This window comes from Drosophila innubila (assembly GCF_004354385.1).
Source record: "Drosophila innubila isolate TH190305 chromosome 2L unlocalized genomic scaffold, UK_Dinn_1.0 4_B_2L, whole genome shotgun sequence".
NCBI lineage: Eukaryota > Metazoa > Arthropoda > Insecta > Diptera > Drosophilidae > Drosophila > Drosophila innubila.
This window is the reverse complement of record NW_022995372.1, coordinates 2,604,324-2,620,750: the sequence shown is the minus strand read 5'-3', so window position 1 is coordinate 2,620,750 and position 16,427 is coordinate 2,604,324. Positions and strand designations below refer to the sequence as shown.

At 32.6% G+C, this 16,427-nt stretch overlaps 3 protein-coding genes across 4 annotated transcripts in view; 1 reads left to right on the top strand and 2 right to left on the bottom strand.

Annotated features, from left to right (window-relative positions):
- LOC117781471 (rap1 GTPase-activating protein 1-like) overlaps positions 1-12,647 on the bottom strand; it is a 115,643-nt gene extending 102,996 nt beyond the window's left edge. The window contains exon 1 of one of the 2 annotated variants that reach the window (XM_034618233.1): positions 12,261-12,647. In XM_034618233.1, coding sequence (XP_034474124.1) covers positions 12,261-12,547 — 287 coding nt within the window. In that variant the 5' untranslated portion in view covers positions 12,548-12,647. Of the gene's footprint in view, positions 1-9,025; positions 9,064-12,260 lie in introns of those variants that run through there. The other variant, XM_034618235.1, reaches the window with a different exon arrangement.
- Positions 1,824-3,032, top strand: LOC117781478 (ficolin-1-like). Its single transcript, XM_034618244.1, has 3 exons — positions 1,824-1,944; positions 2,002-2,586; positions 2,645-3,032. Exons 1-3 carry the CDS (start codon positions 1,862-1,864, stop codon positions 2,760-2,762), a joined length of 786 nt encoding a protein of 261 aa, XP_034474135.1. The 5' UTR covers positions 1,824-1,861; the 3' UTR covers positions 2,763-3,032.
- Positions 12,648-14,004: 1,357 nt separating the features above from the next.
- LOC117779630 (ficolin-1-like) lies at positions 14,005-14,754 on the bottom strand. The gene is made up of 3 exons (XM_034615891.1): positions 14,713-14,754; positions 14,196-14,626; positions 14,005-14,137 (listed from the first exon to the last, which is right to left on the bottom strand). The coding sequence occupies exons 1-3, from the start codon at positions 14,752-14,754 to the stop codon at positions 14,005-14,007; spliced, it is 606 nt and encodes a 201-aa protein (XP_034471782.1).
- Positions 14,755-16,427: the final 1,673 nt, after the last annotated feature.

The following is a 16,427-nucleotide window of genomic DNA, read 5'->3' as shown; positions in this document are numbered from 1 at the left end:
AATTGTGGTTAAAGCTAAAGATAAGGGGGTAAAGTGTTGCAGCAAAAATCGTGTAATTCTCAGATTATAATATTTATACTCAAATCACATTCATTATTATTATTTTTTGCACTTGTGCTCTCAAATTGGCATTTTATTGACGTGTTTTGGCTCAGTTTCAATTGAGCTTAAGTGAGTCTAATGAGACTGTCATAAAGTAGCCAACTTTATGGAAACTACATATATAGCAAGCTAAGACATATAATATTGACATTTTAAATAGTTATGTTAGCTTACATCGATAAATATAAAAATTTAACGAAAAGTTTCTGAAAATGTAGATGAAGAAAGTAGACAGGAAAAATTTTAGAAATCTGTGAAACAAAGATGGAAAATTTTAACTTTTATAGGAAAAAAGAAAACGGCTTACAAAAAAAAAAACATAAAACAAAGAAAATTTAAGGAAAAAAATTTATTAATAAGTTTAAATTATAATTGTAGCTTATAAATAAAACTAAAATAACTAAAATACATAATAAACTGTAATATAAAAAAATAAAGGATTAAGTTCAATTTAATTATGATTTCTATTCAAAATATATTCGGTAACAAAGATTTGTATGATAATAAAAATTTTAAAGAAATAATATTGATGGAGGAGCAAAAAACCAATTATTACATTATTGATTTGAAAAATAAATTTGTATATATGACAGATAGATATGTATATGATAAAGTTAATAAATCAATCAAAAGTTAATTAAAATATTGACTTATCAAAAAAATAGGCAAATGATAGTAAAAGCCGAATGAATAAGTTCTATAAATGAATTGTGGAATCACGAGTCTAAAAAACAGTTAAGTAAATAAGCTCACACTTAATGGTAAAAGTATCTTCAAGCTCTATCACTGATTGAACTGGCAAATGGAATGACTTTCAAGGTTGTTGTCCACTGATAAGATTAGATAACAAATGGCAGTCGAGGCGAACACAGTCGAGGGGCTGTCTCAATTGCCAGATAAATTAACAAAATTCTTGTAACATTACACAACACAACAAAAGTGAGATATGTATGTTTTCGTTCTTGTTGTTTTGGCAACTGCCAACAGCTGCTGTTTCTGCTGTTTCTGTTGTTGTTTGTGGAAAGGCTCAAACCAAACACTGAAAATCCACAGAACAATGTCGATGCTGGAGTCAAAAAGTGTCGGACAACTGGCAACTGGCAACTGTCTGTCCGACGACCCCAAAAAAAAAGAGAGAAAAAATATGAAGTTTGTTTACAAAATTTGTCATGGCATAAATATTTAAACACGTGTAACTTTAACACGGAAACCCAGAGACCAAAAGAAAATAAGCAGTGAAAACAAGCTGAAGGACGATCAAAAGATACCCTATGTTATGTCCTAGGAATTTTTCTTAACTGAATACTCTGTCAAAATTAAAAATTTCGAATAGCAGTTTTATAAAACAAGGATATGAAATACCATTTTTAGCAATTTTGTATATTGAAATTAAAGCCTTATTAGTACTTAAATTTAATTTTTTGATTCCCCAAAGCTAATAGCATAATTGTCTTCAAATAAAACAATATAAGTATGACTATTCATGGTATTAAATCATAAAGAACAGTCGTAATTTTCTTTGAAATATATTCTACATGTATGTAGAATCAAGGTTCATGGATTGTAGTGACTGATTTTTTAATAATACTGATAATCGTAAGGTGTTAATTGATAAGCAATTATTTCATTTGCTGTTGAAATTTTAATGTATAAAAAAGATCGTTAATTTCAGTTCTATTCAGTCGGTATTCGGTTACTTACAGTTGCAGAAATGGAGTCGAAAATAATTAGCGTTATTTTGATAATAAATACATTAATAATGCTTTCTGACTCCAGACAGATTGCAGTGTTCAACGAGACTTATAAATTGCATTCTAACAATTCGCAGCTAGCCGAATTGAAGTGAGTTTCTAAAGTTTGAAGTTTGTTTAATTTAAATCTAAACTTAACTGTTTCCAGAGCGGAGTTAGATGGAAATAAAAAGTCAAATTTTGAATCAATCGAGGATGCAGATATTTATGATATGAGATCCTATCCACGAAATTGCGCTGAGGCAAAATCGAGTGGAGTCTACGAGATTCGTATTCCCAGCTACAGTAGACACTCCTTTAGAGTGACTTGTGATGCGGACACTCGAGGAGGAAACTGGACAATCATTCTGCAACGTTTGGATGGAAGTGAGAACTTTTATCGAAACTGGAACACATACAAAAAGGGATTCGGGAATTTGGAGGGTGAATTCTTCTTGGGACTCGACAAAATACACGCACTTACAGCAGATTACAGTCAGGAGTTGCTTGTGATTCTTGAGGATCCCGATGGAACCGAAGCATTTGAGACGTATGATAGATTTGGAATTTCAGACGAGGATGAAGAATATGCTTTAAATACGTTGGGTAAAGCCAGTGGCACAGCTGGTAATTCGCTAGAATATCATAAAACCATGAAATTTTCTACTTATGATCGGGATAATGATAATTGGGTAGCTGGAAACTGCGCCGCACGCAGCACTGGTGCCTGGTGGTACAACGATTGTCATAACTGGTATGTTGAAATGTTAATTATATTTAAATGCATTGCTTATTAACTTGAATTCTTACAGCAACTTGGCCGGGAAATATGATGACAAAGCCGATGGTAAGGGCGTTAACTGGTGGCCTTTTCGGAGTAAAGTGACCTCCCTTAAAAGAGCTATAATGCTGATCAGGCCAAGAAAGTAAATGCCGAGTCTTTCATATATAACGAAAGCTGTTCTATCACAATTTTTTTTACAGATTTGTGAAATGCTTTTATCTTTAAATTAAAGTAAATGCAATTTACTTAATACATATGTTACTACCTGTATTTTCATCTATTTCTCTTTGTCTCTCCTTGTCTGGTTTAAGCATTGAAAAAATAATAAGTAGAGAAAGCAATGTTCCAGCAAAAAAGAAGATCAAATACCCTAAATTCTGTAAATTTCTTTATATAAAATAAATATAAATAAATTACTTAGACCTTGTCAAATTTTTATATGTGGCAAATTTCCTCACAATTGTATAAGACCCACTGTGAAGCGATTTATAGGGAACACTTCATCGAAATTCTGATATTTGGCAGAGCTTAAAATGGAAACAGGGAACTAGAAGCTGCTTTGGGCTAATTTCAAAAATTCAGTGACTCAAAACAGACTGTTACCAATTTATAAATATATATATTAAATTTATGTGTGTTTGTGTTTGTGGTAAAAAACCGCCATTCTTTTTTTAGTGCTGATAAGGAAACCAATAACTGGCCAAGCAGTATTATATTTTATTTATAGTTGCTGTTGGTTGCGTTGACTCAATTTAAGTTGAATTAATGCTCTGCGGTTACCGTTAAATGTAATACTTAGTAAGTGGTGTGTTCAAGGGGGTGGGGGAAGAAGGGGGTTACGAGTTGTGGGTGCAAGCTGCCACAAAGAAACCAAATGACGTATCGACCACGATAACGACAAAAGAAACTAAAATCAGATTGCGAAATGTCGCAACTTCAAAAAAAAAGACAGAGAACGAAAGAAAGAAAGAAAAGGAAAGAGAGAGAGATAGTGTGAGTGAGTGTGAAAGAAGGGCAAACAAATATTTGAGTGTGTCAAGCACTTGACACAGTTATCACACAGTTAATTAGCTGCGATAATACCCTAGAAAACAGTTTCCAATTTGATAAGAGCCAAGAAAATATATTGGATAAAATAAAAATGAACCCAAAAGTGGAGAAACTAAAAGCAAAAAAAAAAAAAAAACTTGTTTACTTTTGGGCTATCAACATTAAATTATTTGTGGTTTCTTATGAATTAATAAATAAGATTTATTTATAGAAAAAATATATGAAAAAGATGTTTTGAGTAACATATGTACATACATACATTTATAGTACATATGTATTTTATTCTATAATTTTTGTCGAGTTTGAATATTTTTTTTAGCTTGTAAGTCTTCAGTAAATATGTAAGTATACTTTTGGTAGCAACTGTTAAATTTTCACACATATTCCTGACCTTCAGCTCCAAATAATAAACTTTAAGACGTTCTAAAACCTTAAGTCAACAAAGGAGCACACACACACACACTCAACAAATAAGCCAAAACCTGACCTTCACAAGTGTTTCACATAATCCCTGGAATATATATTACACACAAAAACATTACATAGAATATTTCATATGATAAACAATATACAAGAAGCTAAGAGATAAAGAAAACAAAAAATTGAGTTGCTTCTCAGACATTTGGCACAGGTGTAAACAGCTCGTAAACAAACACGCATATCTACCCGTCTCTGTCCTCCTCCCTGTCTCACTCACTCTCTTTCCCGCTCTCTCTATCTCTTGTCGTGCTGCCAAAGGCAATTAAAGTAAACAAACGAAGTACACGCCAGGCGAATATCAAACGCAGATTCTTTAGCAAAAAGAATTCCTTTGGACTATGGACGATTTTTATATTTTTGCGGCGCTATAAACATTAAAATTAAAAAAATTGCGGAACAAATAAAAGTTGACTTAATTTTAAACAATAAAAGTTATATTATAAATATTACATAATAATGATTATTAAATGATTTTTGAAAAATTTTATTAACGATAATGATTATTTTAGAGTAGTTTTATAAAAATCCTGCTGTTATCATTATACTTGAGTGAAAAAAATAAAAGCAACTACAATTATCAATATTTTAATTTTATTTTTACTTCAATAAAATTGTATTTTCCATTTTAATAATTAAAATAAAATTGCAACTTTCACTATTAAAAGAATATCAAGCATATAGTTTAATTTTGAGAATTGATTCCGCAAATATGCAAAAATCGCCCATAGTGCATTGGTCACACATTCCCTCTCCTCCTCCCACTGTGAGGCTGTTGCTGTTGCCGCCATTTGGCAGTGGGCCAATGAACGCACACGCCCCATAAATTAAACTCGCGTGTGTTCTCTGTCTGTCCGCGAGAGCGAAAGGCAGAAGGGGGAGAGAGGGATTGAGGAAGCAGCTGCGAAAGATAAGCGACAGAGCAAAACGCATTTGGCAAAACGGTAAATTTGCAACAGCAACCAAAAAAAAAAGTGAAAAATAAAAGTAACAGCGAAATTCAAAATCAATGCAGGCGAATGACACGGCAAGAGGACAAAAAAAAAATAACAACAAGTGAGAGCGGCAGAGCGAGAGGGAAATAGCGCACAGTCATCGTCTGCGTTTCAATATAAAGATCAAGCTAAGACGGCGACTGAGAAGGCGACTGCGACTGAGGCTGAGCTTTTCAGCTGACTGCACTTCAACTTGAACTTTCGGTCAAGTTGCGGCCAAGCATAGCAGCAACAACAACAACAGGAGCAAAAGCATTGAGAGATGACAAGACAATTGATGGACGTATTGGAAGTGGAATGAGAGCGACATACAGTCAGACAAGAAAATGCTTTGACAAACTAACAAAATAATTTTATTAAAGTAAAAATATATTTTGTTAACAAAAACAAAACCTGCACACTTCTCTCGCAAAAGAATGCCTATACATTTTTAATGGTTTTTTATTTTATTTGTTATGTTGAAAATTGTTTTCTTAAGGAATCAAATTATAATAAATAAAAAATAACAACATTATAATAGTTCCTTGTTATTAAAACACAAATTAATAAAATTTCTCTGTTCACACAATTACTTAGCGCACTGTATGCCAGAGAGCACATGGCAGTGAAAGATAGTGATGAATGAATGTGCAGATAAAGTGACCAAAAACGCAGCTGTTTCTACCACTTCTTCCACTTCGTTTTTTCTTCTTCTTCTTCTTCGTGTTAATATTGTTATTGTTGTAGTTGATGTTATTGTTGTTCAACTGTTGATGGAGCTTGAAGGCAATTTGCCAGTTAAAGTTCATTTGAAATGTGAAAACAAACAGTCGAAAAGGAAAATTTGTATAAAATATATTAAATAAAAAAACATTTATTATATATTTTAGCGTATAATTTTACCATTATAAGTTAGCTCTCTATAAATAAATAAATAAAAATATATTATAATAATAGATAAAAATATATATTTTTTTTTTTCTAATTTTGCTATATAGTGAATTTTAGTTTAAAAAATATACACATTTAATAATGTTAATTAAATTTGTAAATTTAGATTTTTATCAAAAAATTACTTGGCGCACTATTAAATGAATATGTGAACATAGATTTAAAATTTGATTTACCTTTTGATTTTACCTTTCTTTCGCTGAGAGCAAATGAATAAAACAACAGTCAAAAAGCGAAAACAGAACAAAGATTGACAAAAAAAAAAGGAGGACAACAGCCAAATAAAAAACAAACAAACAAGGTCTAAAAAACGCCCAAAAGCAGATTGAAAAATTCCAACGGCAAATTTCGCGTTGCAGCTGCAGCCGCAACAACAACAACAACAACAACACCAGAGAAAATACGACAACTAAAAAAATTCCTTAAATAAGGATAAATTAATATCATGCCAAAAACTGCAATGTTTGCAAAGACATAAAACAACAACAACAAATCGAAAATGAAAAATAACAGCAACAACATGATGTCATGTGAAACCCGTTTGAAAGAAATTCACGTGTTGCAAGCCACAAAAAAATGCCCCGCTAGCTATCAAACAACAACAACAACAACAGCAACATCAACAACAACAGCAACATCAACAACACTTACAGCAAAAACAACAACAACAAGTTGCATATTAAGCGGCAAACGAAAAAATGCGTAAAGTTTAATTTGCATATTTGCAATGCGGAAAAAGGAAATTGGGTGCGGGGCAAGAGAGAGAGAGAGAGTGAGAAAGAATGAGGGAGATGCTGAGGAATGACGACAAAACTGGAAGTTGATTGACCGCCTTTAAAGACCAATTATTAAACAGTCACTAAGAACAGGAAAAGATTTTACTGAAGATCTCATATAGAAAATTTTGGTAAATGTTTATTAGCCTGGGCCAACTCCAAAAAAAAGACCCCAAACAAAGACCAAATTATTATGAATTTAGCAAAAAAAAGCCTGTGAAATTTTTTCAAATGCTTATACCCGTCAGTATAGCCTACTGTCAAAAAAAAAACTATCCTATAGCACCTTTTTAACAACAAGAAAATTTTTATTATGTCTTTTGAGCTATACAAATTTTTAGATTGATTGTTGTATAATCCATTAAATGGATTTATTTATCAAAAGTCCTTATCTATATTTTAAAATTTCATTATAAATTCAAAATATTTTGTGTGTCGACAATTTTAGTCGACATTAAAAAAAAACAGGGATTAAAAAAAAACAAAAGTATTTATTGGACTTGTTGATCAATCTGACAGTACAAGCTACCAATAAAATTAATGAAAACACTTCATCAATAAACCAGGCACACTAACACACACACACACAGAGAAACACTCACACAGATATATGTATGTATAACTTGCACATTTATCAAAATTCAATGCGATCGTATCGATAAAAATTCAAGAAAAAAAAAAACAAGAAAATCCAAAAAAAGAGAAGCAGAAAGAAGAAGAGACACACGTAACCTTTACGCGTGACGCATTTCAATCGAACTACAACAACAACAAATGACAAAAACAACAACAATTGACAACAACAACAATAATAATTGACAAATGACAAGTTCAACCGGTGAATGGCAAATGAGATGCGATTTGTTCATTGTTGTTGTTGTTGTATTCATTGTTGTTGTTGTTGTATTCATTGTTGTTGTCGCTGTTGTTTTTGTTGTATTTATTGTTGCTGCTTTTTTTTTGGCGCTTCGTTTTTTCTTAAGGTTGAAAAATTGTTTTTGTTGTTGTTGTTGCTGCTGCTGCTTTTTATTGGTCGACGCGATTATGTATATTGTTTTGTGTTTGTTTGTATTTTGTTTTTTATTATTTTTTGTTGTTGTTTTTGCACAATTATCAACGACACTTTTGTAATTTGTTGGTTAATAAAAATTTCACTCCAAACTTAATGTAAAAATCGCTTTCGTTTTATTTGTTGTTGTGGTTGCTGACAACAAAATTATTCATTTCTTATTTGGTTGTTATTAATGAAAGTGCAAAAGAATTTCTTTATTAAAAACTATACGCATTTATTCACACAATATTCACTTATTCCTTTATTTATAAATTACTTTTTAAAGCAAACACAGAAAATTTATTTAAAAATACATGACAAAATCAAACAAATTTACACAATTTATACTAAATGTTATAAATAATATTTATTCTATGTTTATAAAAACAAGTTTAAAAAAATAAAAATAATTTTTATCTAATTAAACTAATTTTAAAAATTAAAAAAATCAAATTTGTATGTGAACAATTTTATGGCAATCACTTTAAATTGTTTTTTGTTCTTGCTGTAGTTGTTGATTTATTTATGTGTATTTATTTAAATAAAAGCGTAAACAAATTTAGTTACAAATTTTTTTAATAATTTACAATTGTAATGTATTTACATAAATTTATATATATCGATTATTTCACTTTATAACACATCATTCAATAATTCAAATCTATTTAAATATTTTTTTAAATGTTTAATGCACTTACATTAATTTATTAGTTTATATTAATTCAGATTTATTTACACATAATTCAAACAATTTCAGATTTTTTTTTTGTATATTTTAATTATTTTAATTAATAATTCACTTTTATTCATAAATGCTTCAATTGCACATTTTATTTTGAGCAATTTTCACTTTTGCCGGCATTTTTAGCGCTTTGTTTCTATATTTTTTTTTTTAAAGATTTTTGTTGTTGGTATGTTGGTTTCTACCTCTCTCTTTCTCTCTCTCTCTCTCACTTTTTATTTGCTTTATCTTCTTTTTAGCATGCGATCAGAATTCGACTTTCTTTGGCCTCAGGTTGTTGTTGTTATCATTGCTGTTGTTGTTGTTGCTGATAAGAATGTGCACGCAAATTTGTCACATTTTGGCACACACTGACAAATACACTCAGAAAAACACTCATCACACTCACTGGTTAAAGAATTTAAGCTTTTGTTGCTGTTGTTGTTGAAATTCGTTCAACGAATTTTATGTTGCTGCTGTCGCTGCTGCTGCTGCTGTTGTCTGCCTGCAACTGTTGCTGCTGCTAATTTGCAAATGTTGCGTTGCCGCTGCCACTGCTGTTGTTGTTGTTGCAACAACTCACGCATTTTGTAGGACGCGAAATGGGAAACTTCGGCTCCGACGACAGGACGACGACGACGACGGCGACGATGACGACGACGACAGAACGACGGCGACACGTTCGACGCCCACACGAGTCGATAAACAAAACGAAACTGAAATTCCAATTGGACAACCACTGCGGCTGCTGTTGCTGCCCCAACTGCGCTGCCAGCTGGCTGGCGCACGAAGCTCAGATTTCAGGTTCCACATTAACTGAGAGCGTAACTAACAGAGAGCAAGCAACTGCGAGCGAGAGCAACGTATAAAATAGCTTCCACAAGCAAGCTCTCAGCAACTGGAATAAGAAGCGCCGTTAAGCGTGGTCGACTGAGAGCGACAGCTGTGTGACAGTGCTAAAGGGAGAGAGCAAGTGCAGTTGCAGTTTAACATGCGAAGCGTTATGTGGGTGTTGTTGTTGTTGCTGTTGCATGGGGGCGCATTCTAGTTTATTTACATTTACATTTATTTACATTTACATTACAAACGCAAGCGATTATTGTCGCCGCTTGTGCACAGTTGGCGCAAATTGTAAATACAGTTAGCAGAGCGACAAACAGACAAACAGAGACAGACAGACCGACCGACAGACAGACAGAGACAGACTGAGAGCCCGCATTAGCCAAAGTAAATAACAAAAACAATGCAGCGCGGCCGCTTCAAAGCAACCAAAAGACTTGCAGTGCAGTGTTATTTGCATAGCGCTCATTCCACGCACTCGCTCACTCCTCCACTCTCTGCAACTTCTTTCAACTTCTCCCTCTCATTTGCATTTCGTGGGTTACCCTAAAAGTATGCAGAATGAATGCCCTGCCAACATTTGCTTTGCTTTGCTTCGCAACGATAACAAAAACAAACTTTTAACAACCGGCATGGGACACCAATACTAAAGCACAGCCAAGGCAAACACACACACACTACAGATAAGAGCAGAGCAAAGCCAAGCAGCGCTGCTGGCGCTCAGAGCGTAAGAAATATGCGCTCTCACTCTCTTGCATTGGAATAAAAACATAAACAGTTGCTTTTAACACTGCGCAGAGGGGAAATAGATATTGTAAATCGAAAATTCTAAAAATTTAATAAAAATTTAAGATGAAAATACACTCAGTTCAACTTCGCAGCATTAAGTAAGAAATTCAATGTAAAATTAAAGAATAATTATTCGAATTAATAAATAACTAAAGTAATTAAAATAGTACCATATAATTGTTTGGACAAAGAAAATAAATACACATACACAAAAAATTTAATTATGCCAAGTTATTAATAGTTTGTGAAAGAATTTAAATATTTTTAGTAAATCTATTTTACACGCAAAAGCAACTAGCTATAACTAAAAAGGGAAAATGTTAAATTAAGTGTAAAATAGGTATGTATGTGAATTTAGTTATTTGTGAAAACAAATTAATAACTAACTGTATGTAATTATGTAGGGAACTCGTCAAATGTTTTGAAGTAAATCGAAAAGTACTTAAGTTAATAGTATTGCAGGCATCTGTGTTATTACACTTCAATTGCCTTGTTGTTGAGTGTAACACAGGTATTAGCTCCACCACGCACAAGTTGTGTGTGGATGCTGGAAATCTAAAGAAACGGCAAGCATGCGTGAGCAGCAACAGCGAGAGCAACAACTCACGCGCTCTCTCTCTTCTCACATGCACACACACATACACAAAGACAGCACACGCATAACGAATGGCATCCACTTGCGTGGACTGCGACGGCGTCGTGCACTTGTTCGCTTGCGTTTATCAACAGCCTCGCCAGCTGTTGTTGTAGTTGTTTTTGCTGTTGTTGTGGTTTCTGTTGGTCACATACACAGCATACAGAGTTGCTGTGGCTGCTGATAAACCAAGTGGCAGTTTTGGAGTTGCAGCTGATAAGGCAAGAGCGAGAGAACAACAGACAGAGAGAGAAGCAAACGCATCTGCTTAGTATATTTGTGGAGTGTGGGGAATGGAACCAACTGTTGCTGGCAATAGGCCAAAAGCTAACAACAACAATCATAACTACAATAACAACAGCAACAACAACAGAATTAGCAAATATGCATGCTCCAGTTTTGGATGCAGCTGCCTTAGGAGGTGAAGGCGGGGGAGGGGGCGGGGGCGTGTCGGCATATATCAAAGTTAATGGGGCAACAATCAAATTAACTGTATTCGTTTCCCCCACCCCTTTGAAAATACTACGTACGCCCCGATATTTAAATTAATTTTATTTCAGTTATAAATTCAAAATTTTATAAAATTTAAGTTATAGCTTACAATATTATGCATATTTAAATTAATTCTATTTCAGTTATAAACTCAAAATTTTATCAAATTTAAGTGATAACTTAAAAAAAATAATTTTACAAACTCAAAAATATAATACATACAATAAATAATACATAATAAGAAGGCAAAAAATAAATAATAATTATATAAATAAACAAGTTGTTTTATTTTATTTGGGTTTCAAATTTTTTTAAATAAATAATTAAACTAGTTCTTTTAAAAAAATTTAAAGCTGAATTTTTATTTTCATTTAAAAAACTAAAAATCTAATTTTCTAATTTTATTTTAGTCTTTAAATAAATATTGTGATTAATTATTATTATGTTTATTGACTTTTAGAAAGTTTTATTTTGAATTTAATGATTAATTTAAATACTGCACTGTATTTTTTATTTTTTAATTTCAAAATATTTGTATATTTTAATCAATAAATAAAATTTATGTCTACATTTTAGTTTGCTTTGAAAATTATTTTGAAATAATTTAACTAAATAAGTAAATACTACATACAATAATTAAATAAAAGTGTTGTCTAAATATGATTATTTGTTCAAAATAATTTATAAATAAATTAAATAATTACGTAAACAATTAGTAAAAAAAATGTTGTTATGTTAAACAATTTAGTTTAATTGTTAATTTTAAAACTGCTTTGCTTATTTAATGTTTTTTAATAATTGAAAAAACTACTTAAGTCTTATTTTGATTTGAAAATAATGTATTAATAAATAAAAGAAATATGTAAATAGAAATAAATTGTAAACTCACCGCATTTGTGTCAGCTTGCTCTCGTCGTAGCTCTCGAGTCGTTGATACTGCAACACTTGGCGATGTGGCAACGTGCCGTGGCATGCCCCACCGCCCGAGTGGCGTCGATAGTCCGCAAAGCTCTCGCTCTTCCGCAGACCCGGAATCTTGCCGGAACTATTGCGCCAATATTTGATCATGCGATGCAAGGCCGTTGGCGATGATGTGGCAGAGAAAGAATTCCCGCTGCCATCCGCGCTGAATGTGGCAGGTGTGGCATGATCCACCAATGTGCGATATGAACTCATATTCGATCCGAGTTGAACGATATGTCAATGAGAACGCCCCCAAAACATTGATGCTCGCGACGAACTCGAAACCAAACTGAAATCGACGGAACGACGACCCCCCGAAAGACCCCGAGAAGAGAACAGCTGAAGAACACAACGGAACAGCGAAGAACCGAACAGAACCGATGAGAGCCGAACAGAACTCGAGCAATACTCGTACTATCTGCATTCCGACTGCAATTCGCATTCATATTCCATATTCATACTGTCTCATAATACCCTAACAGAGGGTATCTGAATTTTGTCAGCAAATGAGCAACGCATTAAATCGGTCGTGACAGACCTCATAAAATATATATATATTCTATTTCAGTTAGATAAATTGATTGTAAATCCGTCAGTTTCTATAGAACCTAGTTCCATATATTTAAAGATTTCTCGACGAAATTAGGTATAGCTCTGTCCTTTTGCGGCAATTACTACATATGTCGGAACCAGCCGGATCGGATTACTATATCATATAGCTGTCATAGGAACAATCGAATGAATTCAAACTTTAGTAGCAAAAATTTTCTTTTTTTTGAAGATATTGCAATCAATCTCACAGAATATGCATTTGGTATTGTCATACACATTCTGACCAAATTTGGTTCAAATCAAACCGCCATATCATATAGCTATCATAGGAACGATTGGTCGAATATTAAGGTTAAGCAAAAAATTTTTTTTGGATTTTTTGAGATATCCACGACTAGTTTGCAGATTGTTTTTTAGCTTATATTTATATGGTAAAGAAATTTGATTAAAATCAGTCGTCTACATCATATAGCTTTCATATAAGCAATTAATTGAAATTTGAATACAGTGTATCAATTCTTCGGCATGTCGTTGATAACCTCTACGTCTTGTTTAAATTTATATTTTCATATGCATTTGCATTTATTTTATTTCTTTTTTCTCATATTTTCCGCTTTTGTTATTATTTATTTTAATTCTGCTTTCAACACATTAATTATTACTTTATGCTCATGTTCTTTGCGGTTGGTAAACTGATAAAATTGCGTACTTAAATATAGTTTAAATTGTTTACTCAGCATTTTAATTACATATTACGATCGAGTCTAAATCAATTTTGCTGATTAATTTTTATATATATTTTTCTACATTTGTAGAATCAGCTGATTTATTGAGAATTGTGTTAAAGAAATATTGGACATGCTATCCCATTCTTTTATGAAAAGGTAAGAGAATTGCGTTTATAATTTGAATGTGGCTTACAAAATATAACCAGATTGAATCAAAATGCAATTTATTTTTTATTAAGCACGAACATCAGGTTTTAGAAATGATGGATAGGGAGAAAAGAGGGAATATCGATGAGATAAAGATATTTTTATTTTTCTAGAAATATGGATATTAGAGAAAAGACTTAGGGATTGCACAATACATTAAAGTTGGATTGGCACAGCAGTTGATTAGTTAAGTTCCTTATATTTTCTTGGACGTATCATCATTATAGCTCGTTTAAGCGCGTAATTATAACCCCGAAAATGGTACCAATTGACGCCTTCACCGGCGTCTGTATCATTATATCCTCCAGCCAAGTTGCTGTAACAATTTTAGTTAGCAAACGAAACTTCAAAAAACATTTAACATTCGAACGTACCTGTGGTGACAATCTTTGTACCACCAGCCGCCAGGTCGGGTTTCAGCGCAGTTAATATCATCCAAACGATCATTATCCTGATCAAATGTGCTAAATTTTTCGCCATGATGATATGAAAGTGAATCCCCAGCTGTTCCATTGGCCTGACCCAACGTATTCAAGGCATATTGTTCGTCCTCGCCTGAGATTCCAAATCTCTCATAGGTTTCGTAGCGTTCGTCACCTTCGAAGTCCTCAAGAATCACAAGCAATTCCTGACTGTAGTCTTCAGTCAGTGCGTGTATTTTATCCAAGCCCAGGAAGAATTCACCATCTAATTTCCCGAATCCTTTTTTGTAAGTGTTCCAGTTTCGATAAAATATCTCACTTCCATCCAAACGACGCAGAATGATCGTCCAGTTTCCTCCTCGAGTGTCCGCATCACAAGTCACCTTAAAGGGGTGTTTACTGTAGCTAGGAATTTGAATCTCATAGATTCCACTTAATTTGGAACTCGCAGTAGCTTCAGCACAATTACGTGGATAGGAATGACGTAAATCGGATTTTCGGATAGTTTCATTCAGTCGATTTAAATCCGCTCTGATGATAAATTTAGTTGGTGTTTAATTTTTAAATTGGATTCCAAAATTAGGAACTCACCTTAAATCGGTTATCTGAGAAATAATCGGATTAGGTTGTGTAAGCTCAGGTATCTTAACAGAATCAGATAGATATATACATGTATATGTTATTAATATTATGCAACTAATTTTCAACAACATTTTGATGACTTGATTTGACTGAAACTAAATAACTTTGAAGACTGAACTGAGCGACCGTTTTTATACCCAATTTCTAAAACAAATGTACATTTTTTGTCTAACTAAGAATTTTAATCAGAAGTCGCTGCTTTAATTGAGATCGGTCAATGAATGAAACCTGCCGAATTAAAACATGCAAATCAGCCGAAGTACTGTGAATAGGGCGTGTTTACACTTGGAAAAAATACAAAGACTGGAAACAATGATACCTATTTTTTTTAGGAAAAATGGATTGAAAATGTTAAGAATTAAAAGCACAAACAATATTGGCTAAATCTAAATTACAGGTTTCGAAAATGTAGTTGTAATGAAATGATAAAATTTGGAATTGTAATTGAAAAGTGAAATTATTTCAAATTATTTTCTTTGACAGTAAATATTTGGAATAAATTCTATTTTAATTAGCATTATAATTATATTTTTGAAGCAGATAAATAATTGTTATCATTATTTTTCTTTTTTTCAACCAACCAACATTTAAACTATTAAACAATTTTATTTTATATTTTAATTCATTTATTTTATTTTAAAAAATAAATATAAGAATTTTCTTAGCTTAATTTAATTAAAATAAATTGATTTTTTTTTAAATTGTATTATATCTTCCACTAATTTTTCTCTCTTGCAATTGAAATTTTTTAAATAAAGTCATAGTGCTTATTTGCACTATCAACTTATTGCTAGTCAGTTAATTCAACAAAATTTTATTGATAAGGAATACAATAGTGAATTGATAAGAATCCAGCTGGACGAGTGTCTGGCAATGTGTCGAGTTGCTGATAGCAAATACAAAAATTAAAATTCTGTGGTCATCAATCAACGAGCTGCGCTAATCAATCATAATATTAATTTCCCAACGAATCTCACCCCTTACCGTTACCTTACCCCTTCAGATGGTGCCACCAGTTCTTGCAACGAACCGCATTAGCAGATTACATTTAATAATTCTACAGTTTTGGTTTGTTGACGCAAGTTTCCCTCTCATGTGGGCGCATTTCCTCCACTTCTTTTGAATGTGTTTATTTATTTCATATTTTTCTTGGCTAATTGCAAATGCCAAGGCTAAGAGTAAGATTGAGAACTGCTCTCAATGCATCCATACTTCAAGTATTGAATCATTTTATGACCGTTTGGGTCATAACATTGCAGTTTTTTATTACTCGACCCGCAGCGCAAGATAATGGCCCAGACTTAAAGGCGTCGTTTATGGCCTGATAACATCGCTTTCAATTCCAATTCCAATTCCAATTGGAATTGTGAATGTAGAACGAGTTCTCGTTTCAGTAGTTCTCTTGTTTATGATTAATCAAACACAGTCACTAAAAGCTTTTTTGTGACGATATAGAAGCAAGCTAGTTGAGCTTTAAGCAAGAAATTTTTATTTTCATAAGGGACAAATTATTAAATAAACATTGAAGCTTTCATGAGCTTT